The sequence below is a fragment of the Nyctibius grandis genome, chromosome 3, assembly GCF_013368605.1.
Source record: "Nyctibius grandis isolate bNycGra1 chromosome 3, bNycGra1.pri, whole genome shotgun sequence".
Lineage (NCBI taxonomy): Eukaryota > Metazoa > Chordata > Aves > Nyctibiiformes > Nyctibiidae > Nyctibius > Nyctibius grandis.
The window spans coordinates 45,161,695-45,184,824 of NC_090660.1; the positions used below are offsets into that span (position 1 = coordinate 45,161,695).

Below are 23,130 nucleotides of genomic sequence, written 5' to 3' on the forward strand. Positions count from 1 at the left end.
CCTATATCCTTCCTTCCAGAGGTGCTAGAAGAGTTTCCCTTTAGGACTACATCAAGATATAAAAGAGACTGAAGGACAGGTTAGGAAATGGAGCGCAGCACAACAAGAATTTTAAGGGTTACAACTGTAGCATCCCAGGACTGAGAGCTAGGAGCAAGGCAATGTGAATGCTAGGAAATAGAAGATAAAGGAAACAGGATTTAACAGAATTGGGAGAAGTTAGGGATGGCTTATGAATACAGTAGCCTTAGAAGTCTATGACCGCCACATCAGGTGCCATAATAAAGAAGTGTGACTGATATCAAGATTACTGTTTTGCTACCAATATACATCCATGGAAATCAGGAGTAGGGCATCCCAACCCTTCCTTGGTGTGCCTGTGAGAGAGTCTGACACACTATTCAGTCACTACTCTATTGAAAATACCCCCTACTACAAATTTCCCTCTGTTTCAGAGAGGGAAACAAGCTTTCTAAGCAATGATCAGCACTATTCCATGAAGACAGACTGACCATACAAGTGTAAAGTCTAGGCATTGCTATACCTAAACTACAACTTACAAAGAACAAACATGGAAAAAGAGAGAAGTTTCTAACTCCTCTTCAAAACCCCTAACAAAGCCAAGCTAAGCAAAGCTTCACTCAGTACTCTGTTGCCAAGAACAATCCGAAGGAAGCACAATGGCAAGCGATCGGTACCCCTATCCTATCTTTGTATTTTCAGTACGGGAGAAGAAAAGCATGCACATAATAAGTAACGAGGCTTTTAAAGATCGTTTATCCTGAGGCTGGAGTATATGTATACCCAACAGCAGAATGAATACAAGCACAGGCATATGAAGAACAGAATTTTCAAATACAAAATGTATTCTGACAAGAAAAAAAAAAATAATTTTGAGTATTCAGTGCATGTAAACCGATTGTTTAAGTAATAAGCTGTTCATGTTCTGCGTAACTAAAACGCTTTCCGTTTCCATTCAAAGAATCCTGACAAAACCATGAAAAAGAAAAATGAACTAGGTAAATCAGTCAACTACACTTCTCTAACACAAATGAAAGATGAAAAATTATGAATCTAAACAGAACTGTAAACTACATAAATGCTTCAGTAAAACGCATAGATTTAGCTTACATTTGGGCTAAATAAGGCCATCTTTAGGCAGATAAGGCCCTCTTTAGTGACAATTTAATGGTAACTAACCATTGACAATTACACTCTCTTTAAGAAAACAGACAAGTGCGAAACAATTAAAATCAACTATTTCAATGAAGGACAATGAAGGTGGCAATGATGCAAACCAGCAACACTTGCTAATTTAAAATTATTTTGATTTAAATCTGTCCAGCATGATTGTGTCTACAACAGACGGTGAGAAATCTAGATAGGATATTACAAAAGGAAAAGATGTGATATTGCAAGGCTTCCCCTGCTCCTATTAAGACAGCATATAGAAACTAAGAACTGTTTCAAGCCAGTTTGAGAACGTATCAATACATAACTTGATTTGTAAGGAGAACAAGACGAACTCACCATGATTTGAGTTAGAGAAAGTGAGAAAGCAGTATAGAGCTTACATCGCAGAAACAAGCAGATTGCCACCTGCTTCTATGGAATCTTTCCTTAGATCCTAGTAATCATCTTTGGTGTTTTTTTCATATTTTCTCCTCCAGTTATTCATAGTTTATAAATCAGGGAGCAATGTCTGATAACTCAACTAAATGTCAAAGTTCACTGCCTGTAAAACTGCAACCCATTCTAACTTTGAAGCCACGCTTTCTTTCGAAAACAAGGTTGGATTAGCTACCTCCACTGGTTCCCCTCCAACCTCAATTTTTCTGTAACTCCATGACCTTGTGGTTGTAACAAACACCCACGATATGGAACTTGAACTGAACTTCAAGCAACAAAATGATCCCCAAGAATGTTTACTTGATTACCACGTAAGCCTAAATTCTTTTAGGTTTAGTACACAGAAAACAGCACACAGAGTAAAAAACTAATTTCCTTCTCAGAAAAATAGGCATTACATACAAAGCAGATGATCGGGAGTATGCAATTAAAAATTATGACAAGAATTCACATGAAATGCCTGCTGTTTTCTATACATAGTTCAGGAAAAAAGAGTCCGAGTGTTAGTAAAGTAAACCGCACACTAAACACAACCACTTGTACTGCTAGGACTGCACATAGGTATGAGTTAGTCCAAAGCCTCCTCCAATTTTACCAGAAAAATCTGTTATCACTGGTTCACTACTTAAGAGACAGCAAAAAAAGAAATCTTTTCAGCGAACACTATATAAATTTCATGCTTTTCCATAAATTTGTTATTACATACATTTCCTTTCTTCTTTGTATTTAGTTTACCTGATGTGTTGTTTAAGATGACAAGATTTTTTATAGGCTCGATGGCAATAAAAACACTTGTATGGTCTGTCTCCTTCATTCACAAAATTATTGTTAAAGTAATTTTGGAAGAACTGGCTATTCCTTGGGATTGGCTGGATAAGACCTGCACACATAAACACACACATACAAAAAGGAAAAATTAATTAGTAAAGTTATTCCAAAGTTGCAGTAGTCTGAAGAGCTAGTATTTGAAAAAAAAAAGTGACTAAACTTCTAGTATGCAAGAATATAAAGAAAATGAGCATGTTTTCAGCACTTATTTAAAATTATGCATGCATCTATTTAGCATTATATATATTATATTGCACAGGCTATCTATTTTAGTGATAGCTCTTCTTTTATCCACAGGTCCAGCTCATTACATTAAGCCTCACATATGTCCAAAATAAGTATTAACTTTAAAAAAGTTGACAGTTACGAACACACTGCTAATCAAATAATATTTTGCTCCTTCAACCTCCACCTTAACCAAATGACACTTAATCAACGTACCCCAGATATACATTATAACTTGACAAATATTTCCCCTCAGTTCAAGAGGGACAGGGAGCTGCTGGAGAGAGTCCAGCGCAGAGCCATGGAAGACGATTAAGAGGGTGGAACATCTCCCTTATGAGGAGAGGCTGAGGGAGCTGGGTCTCTTTAGCTTAGAGAAGAGGAGACTGAGGGGTGACCTCATTAATGTTTATAAATATGTAAAGGGCAAGTGTCACGAGGATAGAGCCAGGCTCTTCTCAGTGACATCCATTGACAGGACAAGGGGCAATGGGTGCAAGCTGGAACACAGGAGGTTCCACATAAATATGAGGAAAAACTTCTTTACAGTGAGGGTAACCGAACACTGGAACAGGCTGCCCAGAGAGGCTGTGGAGTCTCCTTCTCTGGAGACATTCAAAACCCATCTGGACACATTCCTGTGTGATATGATCTAGGCAATCCTGCTCCAGCAGGGGGATTGGACTAGATGATCTTTCGAGGTCCCTTCCAATACCTAACATTCTGTGATTCTGTGAAATATTTAATATGCATTTTGTGAAAAGTACAAAACACCATGATATATATCTGCTTTTACTTAAAGGATAAAAAAAGCCCATTAAAAATTGTTGTATTTGTACATCATCTACTTTGGCTAATCAGTCTTGATAATTCTTTGAGTACCTCAAAAAATGTATTGGAAAAAATAAAAACCAAGGCCTCAAGCCAACTTATTTAAACAAATGCTCTTTATACACTGGTCCCTGAAGTCAGTCAAGTATTGTTTTGGAAAGTCAGTTAAAAGTTCCTGCTACTAAATGTCCAACTGCTAATGCAAGAGTATGCAGTTTCAGAAGCAGCCAACAGAAGGGTATGATCCCAAACACCACGACAGAATGGGAACAGTAGCAGCCTTCTCAAGTAAACAAACTCATCATCATTCACACATCTGTGAATTCAAAAGTACTCATCACAATACTAACATACAATGCTGAGGGAGTGATGCAAAGTTTCAACAAATATGCAAAAGATCCCTTTTTGGTCCTAAATATTCACCACAAAATTTCTGTCTGCTTCATCTAGCATGCTACGTTTCAATTCAGAAAGGAAACCCTGACGACTTTCTGCTGATTTCCAAATGTAATTGAAAAGAGCAGAAGACAAGGCGAGGGAATTCTCTCAATTTGGAGAAGAGATAGCAACAATGAAAAAAGAACAAGTTTATCCGTCTCAGACTTGAAAAAGTTTATGTATGTATATGTATGTTATACATATACATATATATATATATATATATATATATAAAAAACCCACACATATATGCCAAAATGTCCTTCACCTTCCCAACTAACTCATTTGGTCTAGTAAAAACACTTTCTCTTAAAAACAAAACAAAACAAAAAACCCACCAAAACCACAACCCTGCTTTCTAAATTCCTTCTGGCATTTTCTGTGATGATGATTAGTAGTAGTGTACAGGAGATGACACAATTCTTCCAAATCAGAAGAGAAGGCACTCCATATGACAAATATTTACTCAATTATCTTTGGTCATATAAAAGCAGAATAATTCAGTTAAGTCTTAGAATGAATGACAGCTGACTAACTTGTGAGCATATCCCAGGTTACAATGGTCCTGGTCTGCAGAAGCACTGCAGAAATTCCTAACAACATAGATAACAGAACAGAAATGACAGAAATTCCTAATAAAACACTTCCAAACTATTAACTCAACCTGTTCAACTCAGATAAATTAAACATTTCTCCAAACTGTTAGAGTAGTTAAAAGTGGCTCTACACTGGATATAGCAAGTCAGCAAAATAGTTTTGAGTGGAAACATTCTATAAAAAGATATTTTTCCTTCCATCAGTTCCATCTTTGGAACCACAATACACACTAAAAAAATTACAATTTTTTTTGCATTTCCTAGTCAATAAAGACCATCAACTAATGCAATAAAATGAAAGAAACATTGTAACAGATAGAGAATAATTTGCAGACTTCTTTTATAGACTTCTAGAATGTTAGACTTTTTTAAAAGGCAAAATAGATATAAACTTTTTTTTAATCAAAGGTGCCACTCAAAGATTAATACTAGTACAGAGCAACAAGATTAGTTTCTTGAGACCTCTAAAAGAAGTTCCACTGAGAACAGCAGAAATATTGTCAGTGAGTTGAAAAAACATGACACCTTCTAGACAAATGATGGAACTTCTTATTTTTACATTAAACACTCCAGTATCAGCAGAGTTCACGTGTTATCAGTATCTGTAGGAAACAACGTCATAGTATTCCTTTTTTGTTAATATAATTTTTTCTTCCAAAAAACAGAATTTCACTGCACAGATCTTAATTGAAGTGCTTTTTTCTTTAAAATCAAGAAATAGAACTGTACCTGTTTCCAGGGTTCACTCAAGAAAGAAATATTGTGTGATCTGAATATCTGAAGCTGTCAGCTAAGTTTTGTTGCTACTCTGAAAATTTAAGTTTCTTATACCTGATACCAAAATAACTACAACACTTGCATACAGTAATTCCTGGAAGCAGTGAAAGCAAAAGGATTTTTAAAGAGTGATAAAGATTTTAGGCTAAGGGTATTACCAATATAATCACAGAATCACAGAATGTTAGGGATTGGAAGGCACCTCGAAAGATCATCTAGTCCAATCCCCCTGCCGGAGCAGGATAATATTCTACTACATAAAGATAACTACACAACAGACAAGGCAGGGGTTAGGAGACTGGTGAGTCAAACAACAATGAAGAGTAAACACCTTGCCCACTAGATTGACCTCTACCGGACAACAATATATATTGTCTTGAATGAGGTGTACAACTACTTACCTTCTTCCAAAAAGTGGTTTTACATAATGTTGTAACAATTATTCTACAACAGAATTAAAATAAATGTATGAATTCTCTACAGAATGTTCCAGAATTATTCTGCCCTTTTTTGAAATATTACCACTAATGATTACCACTAATTCAGTTGAGGTCACAATTATACCAAATACACTGAAATCATATAACACACCGACTCATTAAAATATGTAATTTGAATCAACATGATCATCTCAAGAAGAATCTACGTCATGAACTGTCTGTCATTTTTTCTATAAGAACAGTCTAACAATAGTTAAATTAAACTCCTCCCCTAATGTAATACAAAAATGCACATACTTTTTTTCTGGTAAGGTTTATACAATTTCTCTGTAAATAAAAAAGACTCCTATTAATTCTAGTTAAGCAAACTATAAAATATGGCACTTTTCTGAAGCCTGATTATTTCCGATGACATTTCCAAGTGTATCATTCCGAGCAAGCTCTGAATGTGTTTACTTGATTAAACTGTGACCTCTATTTTCCAGTGAAATCTAGATTTCAAGAGAGCATGGATTTACTCGCTTTTTACCTAAATCAGTTATGAGTATGGGCTCTTGCAAAGGAATGTCCGGTACTGGAACACTGGTCTTTCCTACTCGAACTTTTGCAGGTTTACGCTGATGTCGCAGCTTCCTTAGTTCAGTATGTTTAAAATGTGAAGCAATATGAGTTTTCCGGTGGCCCGATGTCCTAAACTTCTTGTCACAGTGAGGACAAGCAAAAGGCCTAACACCTGCAAAAGATTAAAAAGAATATTAGTTTGTGATTTTATTTCCACCGCCATAGAAATGTAGCTTTGGAATACAAAGTCTCTTTTCTGTATTTTCTTTTTTGTTTTCTACCAGGGTGTTTACTGTTAAATAGGTTTTGAAAACAGATCCATAAAATCCCATCAAAAGTAAGCATGAAATCGCTAAACTTCTAAATGGTTATAACACATCACTTTAAGCGAGGTTGTTATCAGGAAACTGGATGATGCAAAAGTGACAGCAATTTTCAAAGGGTTCCAGAAGCTACCCTGAGAATTGCACATAGCAGGTCAAACGGTCTTCGAAAACAAACTGTTAAAAAAATGGGAGAAAAAAGAATCAGCAAACACACAGACAAATTATATGTAATAGGATAAAACAGAGGAACAGCGATGTAACAGAGTTTAAAGAAATTCTAGCTAGGTCTCTGAAAATGTAAACGCTCTTTGATGGAAGTCAAAAAAGCATGCCAACAGGAACTATCAAAGACAGACTTTTGCAATGCAAAATCCACTAAAAATCTCTCCTTGGAAAGGATACTGCAGAACTTGGTAAGTTACAGAGACAGGCAAAGCTGACAAACTTTCAGCTTTTGTTCAAGGGGAAATCTTGGACTTAGAAGGCTAGGAAACATGACTGGGTATTATGAAGAAAGCTCTATAAAATCACAGGTGGAAAAAATGCACAAGAAAATAATGAATCATTCTTCACAATACAGTAACTGAAACATCCTATGAAACCACTGAGCAGAATATTTAAAGCAACAGAAAGTACTTTACTCAATGTGTAGCTCAACATTTGAATTCATTATGTTAGGTTGTTCTAGTAGGAAGTTCACATAGGCTCAAAATCAATTAACTAAGTTCTTTGGAACAAAAATCTATAACGTGCTACTTAGTGCAGAGGTACAGCCTGCTTCATAAAGCCCTCCACCCAAAGATTAGTGGAAGCTAGTTGTATGCTGCTAAGAAGCATGACTGTAGGCTTCCCCTTCTCCACATGTTGCCATCAGAGACAGCATACAGGGCCAGATGAACCTCTAACCTGACCCAGTAGTTCTAACCTGCTAGACAGAGGAAGAAGCAAACATCACTGACAGGAAAAACAAGTGTGCTGAACTATAGCTAACTACATGCTGGAGTTCCATAAACACTGGACTACCTATTTTTCAAGCCACCTTGTGCTTTTGCCACTTCAAATGAGTCTGACTTCATAAATAAAGTAAGGCTGACTTTAAAGTAACTGACAAAACACTGGTTTACTTTACAAAAAAAAAAAGTGAAAAACTTTCCGCAGATGAATCCAACATTGATATTTCACGGATTAAAGGTATCTGACTAAGACATATTGAACTTCAAATGCACATAGCCAATGAATGACACTTTTGCAGACTGTAAGTATATAAACAGAAGTGAAAGGAAAGAACAGCACATTTATGAGCTGATCTTGCTGAAAGATTATTTACCTGCAAGAACAAAGAAAGAAAAGAGGAAAACAACCAGGTAGTCCACCAAGAGTGGACAATTCAGTTTTCCTCTATTAATTTTCATCTTGTTAAAGATAAAATAGGAAGTAACCAAACAGTCCCGAGTGATACAGTGAAATTATCAAAAAGCACGGGATGGGGAAGGGGAGGGAAGAAAAGATGCAGAGTAAATCTGAAAGATGACTGGGGATAAGTAAAATCAGAACTCAAATTCTAGGAGTATGACTCTTTAGAAAGCACAGTTAAATACACTCACAACAGCGATATTAAAAGGGAGCAATAGCTTACTCATCATCAGAAAACTAAGTGTCCATGGCTTTTGTAAGCGTCCAAAGTTTCAAAGCCATGAAACACTAGAAAGTTATGATAAAAATTTAAGTTCATCATATAAGACACTAAAACCAGTTCATTCTCTGATAGATATCAATGACATGATAGACATCTCTACAATTTAAGCACTTCACATTGTCTTTTTTCATTCAAGGTCTCACCCACATCATAGAAAATGCAAAACCAATTTTGAGGCCTTACCTGTATGTAGACGGATATGAACTTTTAAACTCCCTGAGGTGGAAAAGCACTTCATACAAAATTGGCACTTGAAAGCTTTAATGCCAGTATGCGTTTTTATGTGTGCTGTGAGAGTACTCTTAACAGCAAAGGCGCGGAAACACTGGGGACACTTGAATGGCTTCTCATGGGTATGAATGCGAATGTGGCGCACTAGATCACTTGGTTTTTTAAATTCTTTAGAGCAATATGGACAAACATGCCACCTTATTCCATTTTCTTCACGTATAGAACCTAAAATAAGGAACAACATCAAAATGAATGTGTTGGAAACATCTTAAGAGTTCTTCAAAAATTCCACTACACTGACACCATTATATACAGCCGTCAAAACACAAAAATATTTTGCCAATAAATGCCATTACAATACACTTTGTAGACAATTAACTTCTTTATCAGATACATTCTACTTCACAAAAATAGCGAGAGGCTGGAATGACAAAAACAAAACCTAAGAGAATCCTGTTGAAATTCAAACATTTTTATGCTACTGAGAAGGAAGGTAAAAAAAAAAAAAGAAAAAGCTAAGAAATGTCTGACTTCACAGAACAGAAAGAAAGAATGCAGTGTGTATGCCACTTAGAAATACAGAATGTAGTTGTAATGCAATATAATGTACCAGTTAACTTACAGATACCACATCTAACACAAAATTATCCAACAGTGAATATAACTCCTCGAACATAACCACACCAAATTATTTTAAGTACTAAACACTTATCTAACTAACTGGATGAGGTACTTCAGACAGCCCTCTCTTCTCCAAATTCAGACTTAACTTACCATTTATAAATTTTTAAAGGAGCGAAAATTCCATAAAAAGTCCTTCTGAAAGAGTTACAATTGAAGGCTACTTTTTCACAAAAGTTGTTTTATGGATCCAACTCTGTCCTAAAGCAACAGCAAATCTTATCTCAAGAAAAAATGACAAAAGAAGTTTCTAAATCCTATCGGGGTTTTTCATTCATATATGTTGTTCAATATCAGATATTCACTAATTTAGATCAGTGGACACGGTGCTTTTGTCTGTAAACCATGTCAATACACTGAGGTTATGTTATTTTATCAAGAAACAAAGGCAGTTGTGTTCGACTGTACAGCAGTGACCTTTTATTTTTATTTGCAGTCAGAGTTAGAGAGCTGTTACTGTTATACATGATGAACAAAACAGTTATTACTACCAGAGGAAAAAGTTAATGTTGATTTTCAGAACTGTTATGATGGACAAGGTCAGTTTTCAACTTTGGATCAATTTCTGCACCCCTGGCAAAGAAAAAAGCAACATCAATGTATCTATGAAGATACTACAGACAGAACTCAATGACTGCTTATTATAGAGCTGCCTCCAGCAGGCCAGCCATTAAAGTATGATGGCTATACTTGGAACAAACCACTTCTAGCAACCTTAAAGCTTGAGCAACCTTGACACTGAAGTTGCATTTAAGCACACAGACAAAATCCATAGACACAATACAGTATGGAGGTGGAATATTAACATGTATTTACAGTGACCATATCATATCAGTACTATGATTCCAAACACAGGTGGCATGAAGTATTATCCACAATGCCAACCTTCATCCTTCCCTACATTGCCTAGAGCAGTGAAGATCCACATGAGGCAGCAGCACTGCATTTCTGCCTCTGTGAGGTCCCACTTCCAAAGAGGAAGGTTAGTGCTTGCAAGAACTCTGCTCTGGGACACACCATGAAAACCCAATCCTTCTCTGAGACGTATGACAGGAAAAAGAGGGGAAAAAGATTCATATTCTTTCTTTTTTTCTCCTCTTCCAAAAACTCCACTGATCTAAATCCAGAAGATGTACAGTATAATTTCACTTAATGCCATTCCAACATGTTTTGGACAGGCCACTTGGCAGGAATATAGGAACGTTGTCAGAGTATGCAGGGATGCAATGAAGAAGGCTAAGGTGCACTTGGAATTAAATCTTGCAAGGGACAACGACAACAAGAAGGGCTTCTTCAAGTACATCAGTAGCAAAAGGAAGACTAGGAAAAATGTGGGCTTGCTGCTCAATGAGGAGGGTGCCCTGGTGACAGAGGATACAGAGAAGGCGGAGTTACTGAATGCCTTCTTTACTTCAGTCTTGATGGATGAGGCCAGCCCTCAGGAATCCTGGGCCCTGGAGGCAAGAGTGAAAGTCTGGAGAGAGGAAGACTTCCCCTTGGTCTAGAAGGATTGGGTTAGAGATCATTTAGGCAAACTGGACACCCACAAATCTATATGCCCTGATAGGATGCACCCACGAGTGCTGAGAGAGCTGGCAGATGTTAGTGCGAAGCCACTCTCCATCATCTTTGAAAGGTCATGGAGAACAGGAGAGGTGCCTGAGGACTGGAGGAAGGCCAATGTCACTCCAGTCTTCAAAAAGGGCAAGAAGGAGGACCCAGGAAACTACAGGCCGGTCAACCTCACCTCCATCCCTGGAAAGGTGATGGAACAGCTCATTCTAGATGTCATCTCTAAGCACATGGAGGAAAAAAAGGTTATCAGGAGCAATCAACAGGGATTCACCAAGGGGAAATCATGCTTGACCAATCTGATAGCCTTCTAGGATGGCATCACCAGCTGGGTAGATGAGGGAACAGCAGTGGATGTTGTCTACCTTGACTTCAGCAAGGCTTTTGACACTGTCTCCCACAACATCCTCATAGGAACGCTCAGGGAGTGTGGGTTAGATGAGTGGCCAGTGAGGTGGACTGAAAACGGGCTGAATGGCAGAGCTCAGAGGGTTGTGATCAGTGGTGCTGAGTCTAGTTGGAGGCCTGTAGCTAGTGGTGTTCCCCAGGGGTCCGTACTGGGTCCAGTCTTGTTTAACTTATTCATCAATGACCTGGATGAAGGGACTGAGTGTACACGCAGCAAGTTTGCTGATGACACAAAACTGGGAGGAGCGGCCAATACACCAGAAGGCTGTGCTGCCATTCAGTGAGACCTGGAGACAGCTAGAGAGTTGGGTGGAGAGGAACCTCATGAAGTTCAACAAAGGCAAGTGCAGGGTCCTGCACCTAGGGAGGAATAACCCCATGCACCAGTACAGGCTGGGGGCTGACCTGCTGCAGAGCAGCTCTGCAGAGAAGGACCCAGGAGTCCTGGTGGACAAGTTCACCATAAGCCAACAATGCGCCCTTGTGGCCAAGGCAGCCAATGGTATCCTGGGGTGCATTAGGAAGAGTGTGCCCAGCAGGTCAAGGGAAGTTATCCTTCCCCTCTACACTGCCCTAGTGAGGCCACACCTGGAGTACTGTGTCCGGTTCTGGGTCCCCCAGTTCAAGAAAGGTAAGGAACTACTGGAGAGAGTACAGCGGAGGGCTACAAAGATGATTAGAGGACTGGAACATCTCTCTTACAAGTAGAGGCTGAGGGAGCTGGGTCTGTTTAGCCTGGAGAAGAGAAGACTCAGGGGGGATCTTATCCATACTTACAAATACCTTAGGGGCGGGTGTCAAGAGGATGGGGCCAGACTCTTCTCAGTGGTGCCCAGTGACAGGACGAGGGGCAATGGGCACAAGCTGAAACATGGGAAGTTCCATCTGAATATGAGGGAAAACGTCTTTACTCTGAGGGTGACAGAGCACTGGAACTGGCTGCCCAGGGAGGTTGTGGAGTCTCCTTCTCTGGAGATATTCAAAACCTGCCTGGATGCGACATTGTGCAACCTGCTCCAGGTGAATCTGCTTTGGCAGGGGGTTGGACTAGATGATCTCCAGAGGTCCCTTCTAACCCTAACCATTCTGTGATTCTGTGATTTTGTATCAGTATAATGAAAGTTATAAATGCTATTGATCATAACTTATCGGAAACACAATATGTCTGTAAGAGTAAGTGAAGTTTGTAACTGAACCACAATACATTTTGGGAAATCCCTTTATAAAGCCATCAACACTTCCACAAATCCTATAGTCCTTACAGCACAAAAAGTAGCAAGCAGTTGCAACATTACCAGGTAAAAACGGTGATTTTTTCTTAATAACCTTTTTTTCTTTTTTATCCAGTTTATCTGCGCTCTCTTGCTCCTTGTCTTGTTCTGCATTATTAGAGTCAGCCTGATGATTTGAGAGGGTCTGGACATCTGAGTTCTGATCCTGGGCCCCAGGAGTCTTGGCCTGGCTGCAGTCAGTAGAATGTGCAGAAACGGGAATAGAAGACAACCCACTGTTCTCTAAAGCTTGCTAAAAGAGAACAAAAAAACTTCTAGATTAAGAAAGAAACATACATTCCACAGCTCCCCCAACTTTTCTTAGAAGATATAATACATATATAATTAAAGGAATTAAATGTCTCACCCTCCCAGAATTTCAGCCAGATTTCAAATTTGCAAAAACATTCTTACATAATACCAACCTTCTGATTGTCTGTGAGATTTTAAGTTGAATTTCCTGCACTAATACATGTGCCAACAACTGCCTTTCAGAAAAGTGCCAATTTTTTCTACAGAATCAAGCATTTGCCAGGAATATATTGCTATCTCTTATGCCTACTACATGAGAGAGTAGTGCCCCATAAAAGGTCAAATTTGAGAAGGCATAGATGACATCAGGGAAAAGGAAGAATTCTAAACCAAAGAAAGGCTCAGAAAAGCTCAAAAGCCTCTCTTAACAAACCACTGATAACCATCAGACCAAGGCAAGAGCTATGCACTCATTATTATGTACACCTGGAAAGGACTGGAGTGTAGGCATCTTTATGTATACAATTGCATCTGAAAAGGCTCTGGATCGAAGACCTCAAACACACATTTAAGTAGGAGTGTGCAGATATTTGATTGCTTGCAAGAAAACTACATTTTATTTTTATTTGTACAACAACATGGCTAGTGATGCTCATACAATAACTTAAAGAACCAACCTCAAAGATGTATTTTTTGATTTTTTTTTTTTTTTTAATAGCTATCACAACAATAGTCACATTTGGTGTTATAATTTGGTACTACACATCACATTCCCGACATTAGACAATTCAGCACAGGTAACATGGTGAACCAGCACATAGCTATATCTGACATTTGGGTCTTCCAAAAAGAAGCTTAAATGGTATTTAAAAGACTAGAGATGAAAAAATAGCTTTAAGGTTAGCAGGCTACCACCAATACTAAACAAGAATATTCTCTGCCCTGTTCCATTATGCCGTAGAGGCTGCAGAACAAGCATAGAGAGTTGAATCACTACCTGCATCTCTTCTGTTACGTACCAGTTACTGGCATCTCCTACTGCCAGTACCAAGGACAGAATAATGGGTTAGACAAAATATTGGTCTGACCCAGGAAGGCATTTTCTTTGCACCAATAGCCCTTATTAATTAGAACACGATAAAGGCCCTGTATACATTCTCATTTTTTAACCAGATAAAAATACTTCTCCCCTCTTGAATGTCATCATGTTTTAAGCATGGCATAACTTAAGAACGTGCCACAAGCTGCCTCTAGGCAACAGAAAAAAAAAGCCAACGGGATCAATAAAATGTCCATGTATGGGTGTGCACACTTAAAGCTTTCTTTCAGGTCATGTAATCAATATTTATAACCTTGCTTTTGTAAAATTATACAAAAAGATATCTTGGTGTGTTCCATACTCATTCAGTAGACCTTTACAATTCTTTCTTGACTGATAAATCATTTAGAAACGCAGAAGAAACGCTGTCATTGAAAATATTGAGAACAAATTTCACTAAAATAAAACCAAAAGAAGCCACTGAAATGTAAAGCTGTTCTCACACACAGCTCTTACCTGTAAAATATCTCTATTGATTCCCACTGCAATGTTGAGTTGTTGACCAGGTTGTTGAGGCTGGTTATTTTCCACAGGACCTGGTTCTGATAACTCAAGGAGCTGCTGGATGACATCAGTTACAGCCTGCTGACCCTGATGAGCAGTAGCTGAAGACACCTGGTTTTCTGTCTGTTGAAGAAGTGGAGACCGAAAATGTGTGGCCTGAAACAGACAGCAGTACATTTAGAAAAGAAGATTAAAAGTGTGTATGAACTGATCTGTTTGGCTCCCTTATCTGAAATGTCTGTTAACTGTCCACTACAAAGATGTCCACTTGTATAAGACATAAGGATTACACAGGGCTGTCATTAAAGGTCTTGCTCACTCCACTCAAGAATTGCTTCTGTACATCCCTTTTCTGGAGCTCTGCCCAAGCTGCACAGCTGTAAGCTTACAGGTTGAATTAAGTAACTCCTGAACCTTCAACCGGTTTACAAAACACAGGGATCAATTACTGAATTCCTTATGTAGAGGCCACATGAAAAGTAATTCCAAAACAAATAAACAGCACTGGCATGGTTGTCTTTTTAAAGTTCACATTTAACTAAAGTAAGTCCTCTGAAAAAAATAACCTTCTATTAGTTGAGATTTTTTTGTATGAAATTATTTGTGTTGCTACATCAAGACCTTCCAGAACAACCAAACTACTAATTTTTTTCCCTTCAACTTTCAATCTTCTAAATCTCTCAGCTTTAGAAGAATCTCTTTATACTCTAAAAATTTAAATATACATGGAGCTGTGTTGAAATACTAAAAAAACTTAAAAGTCTAAAAATCAAATTTCTTAATCTTTGACTTGATAATTCTATCTTGGGCTACCTTAGTAACAAATATGAATTAAAAAAGAGATAAAAGGCCTTAGTATTTCTTTTTAAAATCAGAAATAAAGACAACTCCTGTTTTCCTTCATTTATAAACTTCTCTTCCTTATAACAAATAGACTCCGTAAGTATACCACTACTGAAACAATTGCTTTCTATCATTTATTTTACTGCAGAAAAGAGAAATATATATTGATAGAATGGCTAGAGCCATAATTCTGTTTCTTAGAACACACTCGTTACTTGCTTCTAATATTCATCTCTGTTCTCTAAAAATAATCACTTCCAGACACATGCGCGCGCACACACACACACATAGATAGATAGATAGATAGAAAAAATCCTACCTTCTTTCAGATCATTTTTAACAAAGAATAATCTTAGGCTTCATGTGTGTAGTATTTCTTCCAATCTGAAAACTCCCCTGAGATTTTCTTTATACTGACACCTTACACTGGACAGTTAAAACGACACTGTCACCATATTTGAGGATGGTTACAAAGAAATATATTAAGAAAAACTAGCTTGACTCGAGCTATACCCTGCGAATTTGATGAAGTATTCTTAATGCCTTCTCATGAGACGATATAAAGCAAACCCTTATCTCATTTCTCTTGCATGCATGCAAGAATAGCACTTGCTATTTTGCTGATTTAACCATTACTTCATCTTTTTTCACCTCACCAGTGGGACAGATGGAAAGACTCAATCTCTTCAGATTCCAGTTTAGCAAATGTGTTATAAACATTTCAATATGTATTTTACAAAAAACCACACTATATGCCATTTTCATTGCAATAAACAGGAACTGAAGCAAAGTGTTTTGCTAAAGAGTGTAACAGCTCTTTAGCAAAACAGTCTTATGAGGAGTGGTTGAGGGAACTGGGGTTGTTTAGCCTGGAGAAAAGGAGGCTCAGGGGAGACCTTATCGCTCTCTACAGCTACCTGAAAGGAGGTTGTAGCGAGGTGGGTGTTGGTCTCTTCTCCCAAGTAACAAATGATAGGACGAGAGGAAACGGCCTCAAGTTGCACCAGGGGAGGTTTAGATTGGATATCAGGAAAAATTTCTTCACTGAAAGGGTTATCAAGCAGTGGAACAGGCTGCCCAGGGAAGTGGCAGAGTCACCATCCCTGAAGGTATTTAAAAGACGAGTATATGTGGTGCTTAGGGACATGGTTTAGTGGTGGACTCGGCAGAGCCAGGTTAACGGTTGGACTTGATGATCTTAAAGGTCCTTCCCAGCCAAAATGATTCTATGATTCTATTAATTACTCCTTCAAGTAAAGTAACTGTACAGATATTACAGCAGTGCTTTAAATCAAGTAGTTTATTTTAACTTTTTCTGTTGCTATCCAATCTCAAGAAGTTGCTCCAACAATAAATTATCCACACTAAAATTCCATACTTTATTTCAAAGTGTGAATTTGTCTAGCTTCAACCCTCAGAACTTTTTTTCTCTTCTCTATTAAAGAGATTACAGATTTTTTTCCCTTCAGAACAGAAGATCAAGTCATCCTTACATATTTTATCTGATGGGTAAAATAGATAAAGAACCTCGAATCTCTTCAATAATAAAATACATATCATACTTTAAGAATCCTAATGGCTCTGATTCCTCCTGTATCTTTGAATACAGTTCATGAATAGCGAACACTATAAACAGAAAACCAACAAAAGCAGAAATTCCCAGAATGAAATACAGAGGACATACAAGCTTTTCATTTCTATGTGAAGTTTCTTCTCTAAATAAAAAGACCAAAACTAATCTTTCCAGACAAGGAAAACTGGATATATCAATTATTACCTTTTCCATCCCTATTTATAAGTGGAAATGAAAATCCTTGAAAACTCCTATCCTGTGAATGTGGCCTACTTTTCCTATATGTGATTTTATTCTTGGCCACATCAGAACATATATTGCTTGGTACAGCCAGCTCACCAAGAAATCCAGATCACTCTGTATCAGTGATTTGTCCTCTTCATAAATTACCTCAATCTCTGTATCATCTTGAACAGTGATGATTTTATATTTTCTTCCAGGTGACTGATAAAATATTAAGTAATGTAAGGTCAAGAATTAATTTCCAAGGGACTCCATCAGAAACACAGTAACAACAGTTGATTCCTTGCACACCTCTTTTACAAGTTCTCTCAGAAAGTTTTAAAAATCACTCATTGTGCCTCACATTAATTTTAGTACATCTTTCTATTTGAAAATACAAAACATATCCCTGCTTTTTACCACCTCTATTACAAGAAGAAAAAGGGAGGATCATTAAGAATGCAACTAGCTCTACTTACCAAAAAGCTAACATTAAATAAAAGTACCTACACATTTTCTTAAAACCACGTGTGATACATGGTACAGTCCCATGGATGAATCTGAACATATATCCTAGTTCAACAAATGAACAGCAACTGCACATAAAAAAAGTAGGCTGTGCATCAGAAGGCACGGAAACAAGCAGATAGCATATCAAAGGAGAAATATCTAAAAACATGTAACAAAACTGCTGCTGATTCACCTTATCATTGAGGTCTGTCTGCATTAATTTTGAGGTGATGCCATGCGTTCCTTTTCCACAAGACTCCCATACATGTTACAGTATATAGTTGCCACTGTAAAAACAGAAGGTACCCTAGCAAGGGGAAGAATTCAGGTTTCTGCTCTAACTGCTAGACAGAAAGACAGGCTTCTCCTTGCTTGGTTTCCTAGATCCACCACATGTAAGCTGAAGTTGACTCTGTAAAGGTTCACACTTAAACTGCTTGGTGGCTCAGCAGTTACTAAGTCATTCTCTGGAGAATAAACAGGTTTGAAAACACTAAGACTTAAGTATGTAACTGGACCAGTTCTCCCACATGGTAGCCAAGAGCACCAGGCCATTCTGGGAGGAGGGGGCAATGGGATCCATTGCTCCCAACTGGCACCTCTCACTAGGGAAAAACCTGGCACTCTGCATCAAGTACAGGGAACCACACAGTGTGGCACAATTGACAATTATCTTTTCAGACCTGTGCTTACACACACACACACACACACACAGTCCCCCCCTAAAAACCAAGCATCACCTCTGATACCACTCCTTATCAAGGAAAATAATTTCAATCAGTTAAAAAAAAATGAAAATTTACTTAAACTGCTTTTGAAGAACAGCCATTTTTAATATTTTTTGAAGTCTTATAAGAAACATAGTGTAACTGTTCATTTAATACAGCAAATATCAGTAATTAATTAGTTCACATCAGTTCTGTTCAGCTTTAAGTTAACTGTCCTGGAACACTGAATTCACAGTAAAAGATAAAAAGAAAGTGGGTAGACTGGTTATGGTGACTTTAAAGCAATACTGCCAAATTTCCTAGTCCTTGGTTTTGTGGATTCTAGTACATGAGAAAATGATCAGCGGCTGAAGTTGGGAAGGAGGGAATGCAAGTCAAATTAGTCTGTCACTAAGATACCATGCTGCAACCTAGAGCTGACAAACAACATGCTACATAGCTGCAACAAAACATGCTAATGGTCTCAGTGCGACTCCCACATCAAGACTGCTTGCTATGGGGTTCCAGAAAGCCAGGCCTACATCATCCTTCTCTGGCTCCTCCTGAGCCCCATGGTTCCCCTGCTGCCTCAATTCCAACCAATTCAACCAGCACCAAACACAGCTCCTTCACTCTCCACCCAAACCATGGTATCCCTGTGAAGTAAAGTCAGAGGGGCAGGATAATCTGGTATTTATGAGAGTCCTTACTCTCCTCTGGTCTTTTATTACAGGAGAATATTTGCCTCCATTTTGAAGACCTAATGAACAGAATTATGTGCAAAATCATGACCGTACCATGAATGAGGGAATATAATCCATTCAAGACCTGTTCCATTCCTAAATAACCAGCTGCATTCACCAAGAAGTTCGCCTTCACATATTAACTGATCAACTTATCACAGAGGACTGTTGCATATTCTTTTTCACCAGTCAAATGAAAGCTTACAAAATTCTGTAAAGTTTCTCCCACTTTTAGTCTTGACGCAAAAATATGACAAAAACTCTACACTTACATTCTTCCATTTGTTATCAACAGGTTGCAAAAGATTAGCAGGAGATGTTGTTAAAGGCTGGGTGACAGGGTCCTGCAAAGAAGGGAAAAGGAAGTATTTTAAGCCTTTGTACAAAAAGAAGAAAAGCATTGCTAATATCATGCATAAAAGTAGTACAGTTCATTTTCCCACAGTATGGAGACTAGAGACAGAAAAAAATGAGACTGTGGGAGAGATACAAAAGTACAAAGAATTGCTAATGCTGCTTCATAGTTTATATCTATAAAATCAACACAAGTTACATAAACCAATACCTTAGCTGTAAGCACTGGTGCAGCCAAAGACAAACAACAGCCTTACAGTAAGCATATTTTACAAGATGTACTCATGCATCACATAAGAATGCATTCTTCAGTAGCACAGCAATTCAGAGGACTTCAACTTTGGGAACGTGTACATTAAGGACACAATCATTATTGATCCCGAGGTACGTAACAAGGGATGATAGAAACTGATCGTAAACTTCAGAACAGAATTATTATACTGAAGATTTGTTGTTAAAGCAGCTCTCCAAGTCCTGAGCAGAACGAAGAAGTCAGTTGTAATCTAAAAATGCTAGTGCTAATCTAAGAATGTACCATCTTTTCTATAGCAATAAAAATCAATCAATCATTAATTCTCTGAAGTTTCAGATATAAAGTGAAAAACTCTTTTAACATGCAATCGACATGTCAGTTATTATCTTTGTTCTTCCTTGTCAAACTTCTTCATATCTGTTTTTAGAAAGAAAATTTTTTTCTCCCATTTGGCTTACACTACTGTATGGATGTATTCTTTATTATTCCCCTCCTTCATGCAAGCATGGAAGTATGCATGCAGCAAAACCAGTGACAACACACTTCTGTAATATCAATATGCAATGCAAATACAAAATACTTAAGCAAACCAAAACAAGAAAAACCCTGCTGGACAGGGAAAGCAAACATGAGGTAGTATTCTGCTTTTAAGATTAGGCTTGTGAATGTAGAGATGTACAAAAAGACACAGAGATTATACGTCCTTACAAACAAATAGGACACATTAGTCTTTTTTTAATTTTAATTAACCTGAAGAGATATATAGCATTTGCTGTACAAAGCCACTTTACAAAATCTAAAAAATAAAAATGGTTCTCCAGACAACACTACTAGATACTTGTTTTCAAGAAGGTACAGCCGCATAATGAAATTGAGCCTTTAAATTTTAACCCTCCTCTTCAAAGTCTGGTATTACCTGTCATCCATTGACCTTTAAAGCATAAAAGTTGGAGATTATGCAAAACAGAGTGGAATAAAGGTAGAAAAGGTAGTTCTATTCAAAGAAACAAAAATGTACTATGATACATTAAATATGCATGGCTCAAAAAATAAGAGTCTTATGAAACCAGAAGCATTTTCTGAAATTTAGCTTCTTGTATCTTGGTATTAAAAAAACCCCAACATTCAGTGCTTCCAATAAAGCTAAGATTTTCCCTTTATATCTATCAAGTAAGAAGCTAACATTTAAAACAAGTTATCAGAAATACTCAGAAGAAAAACCCATTATGTCTTTAGATGGACTAGAACTGTATAAACAATTTCTGAAAATGAGTTAAAACTAATATATTAATTTGAACAGTTCTAGATTTCATTGTTCCAGCAAAACTTCGCAGTTATTTTTATGTTATCTGGGGAGGAAACCTTTGCTCTACACACAATCTGTAAGCACCAGAATCGTATTCTACTTAGTTGTAGAATAAAATGTTATATTTTCATCTAAACCCTCGATTTGTAAATCCTTTTTTCATATACTTGGCCAATTTACATTCTGCCGATATTTAATAATGCAAATCAATTCCAAAAATGACACAAAACTTTAAAAAGACATAAAGCAGCTACAAGTCTTTTAGTTCTAACCTACCTGAAGAATTACTGGAATTAAGATATAGATCTAATTAAACTCTTATAGGCATTTTCACAATATACCAAGCAAAGCTTACCGCTGTAACATGAGACACATCTGTTGAAGAGCCTACAGAATTCTGTGGACCACCCATGTGCATCTTGCTGATATGTGTATTTAAACTACCCAAGCTTTTGAAGACACAGCTACATTCTGTACAGTTGTATGTAGGGCCATTCTTCACCTTCAACAAAGCAAAAGAAATGAAGGAATTTTTCCCTAAATCTAACATATTTTATATTTTCCATTATTTATTCACATAACAAATACACTACGGGGTTATGAGAGCTAAAATGGTTTCTTTTTCCAAGTTACTGATACCCAGTTATGGAATCAGTCTGGTATCTCTCGCATATCAAGTCAACTGTAATCTACGTGTGTGATTGTCATCTCCTATTACCACTTCTCAACATTGGGAAGAGGGCAAAACAGATATCACCTGGCAAATGAGGCCTCAGACTTTTCCCTCCTTACAGTTCCTACTATTACACACTTACAAACAAAATCGAAATGCAACTTTATCAATTACGATGTGCCTGAAGATGTAGCATCATACATAATACAAATGGAGGTTTAGAAATAGGAAGAGGAAAAAATGCAGATCATTTATCTTCAAATTTTGGCTCTCTTCTGTTTACTTTTGCAAACATATCTTTTATAACTTTCCAAGAAAAAAAAAAACTCATTTTTCGGGTCAAAGTAGAAAGAAGGCGAGATAGATTGGGCCAAAGGCTATGAGGACTGCATAAAAAAAAAAACCAACACTGAAAAAACAACACAGTGAAGGGCAGGGAAGTTTAATATATAGTTTGAACTGAATTTGAACACAGGATGAGAAAGTGATCAGCAGCAACTTGCTTGGGACTTTCAGGCCAAGGGGTTGAGGTAACTAAAGCAGCTGAATTTGCAGATTCCACCCATTCTCACTTCCCCCTTCTCCTCAGTCTATCACACAGCAGTAAGAGCCAGTGCAATATTTCAATATGTAGGGAATAAAAAAGTCTTCAAAAGAAAACACACTGCACTGCTTGCAATATAGTGTGGAATTTTGTATTTTCTGACGTTAGCTGTATTTCCTGAAGATAACAAGACCTCCAGAAAGCAGTATCAACTAATAAAACACTGGTACAACTAAGCAGTGATATACAAAGTGAGAATCAATCTGTTTCATTATCACCTGTAATGTTATTTTGTGACTGTCTCAGGGTAAAACAAAGAATAGAGTTCTGCATGCAGTCTTTAAGTAAATACAGTGACAGCAAGAAAGAAAAAAAAAAAAAAAAATCAACAAATGATCCAAAGCAATAAATAAAATGTAGGCTCAGGATCACGAAACACAGCATAAGACGTGACCAAGAGGTAGCATTTGTTTGAAGTCCCCTATCCCACAAGCTTTTGGTTTTTTTTTTTCCTTACAGAAAAACAGAGTAACAGACAAAAAAGTTAAAAATATTTTGGCTTCACCCCAACAATCTTTTAATACTGAAAAAAATCAATGTAAACTAAGAAATTAATGTTGGTGCATTTTTTAATGTAGCAAAAGCTATCACACAGGGAGTTGCAAACAGTGAGGCAGACTAGTCACACAAGATCATATGAAATGTAAACACACAAATTAATATAATTACGTGTAACTCAAAACACTAAGACATATTCTATGAAACACCACATCCTAAAAGTAAGAACCTCTAACACACTACAAGGATCCTTAGCAAAAAAATCCAAAAAATAAGATCTATCATTGTAACACAAAAATGGAACACAAGAAAGCAACTTTCTGAGTCAGGGGAAAGAGTGAGAGCAGAGAAGATATTCTGCATGCAGGGAAAAAAAAAATTAAAACAATAAAAAAGCAACTGCCTCTATCACTTTATACCTTCCAAATCAAAACTAGGTCTCTTTCTAAGGGTATTTCCAACCATAAATCACTAAAGTC

The 23,130-nt window shown here is 37.3% G+C and overlaps 1 protein-coding gene across 6 annotated transcripts in view; it reads right to left on the minus strand.

Annotated features, from left to right (window-relative positions):
• Nucleotides 1–23,130, minus strand: part of ZNF236 (zinc finger protein 236) — a 96,072-nt gene that overhangs the window by 47,436 nt on the left and 25,506 nt on the right. For 5 of the 6 annotated variants that reach the window (XM_068396281.1, XM_068396283.1, XM_068396282.1 and 2 more), the window contains exons 8-14: nucleotides 21,232–21,378; nucleotides 19,236–19,307; nucleotides 14,318–14,521; nucleotides 12,535–12,763; nucleotides 8,531–8,803; nucleotides 6,294–6,497; nucleotides 2,365–2,509 (exon numbers count right to left, since the gene is read on the minus strand). In XM_068396281.1, the coding sequence (XP_068252382.1) occupies nucleotides 2,365–2,509; nucleotides 6,294–6,497; nucleotides 8,531–8,803; nucleotides 12,535–12,763; nucleotides 14,318–14,521; nucleotides 19,236–19,307; nucleotides 21,232–21,378 (1,274 nt within the window). The remainder of the gene's footprint in view (nucleotides 1–2,364; nucleotides 2,510–6,293; nucleotides 6,498–8,530; nucleotides 8,804–12,534; nucleotides 12,764–14,317; nucleotides 14,522–19,235; nucleotides 19,308–21,231; nucleotides 21,379–23,130) is intronic. The other variant, XM_068396284.1, reaches the window with a different exon arrangement.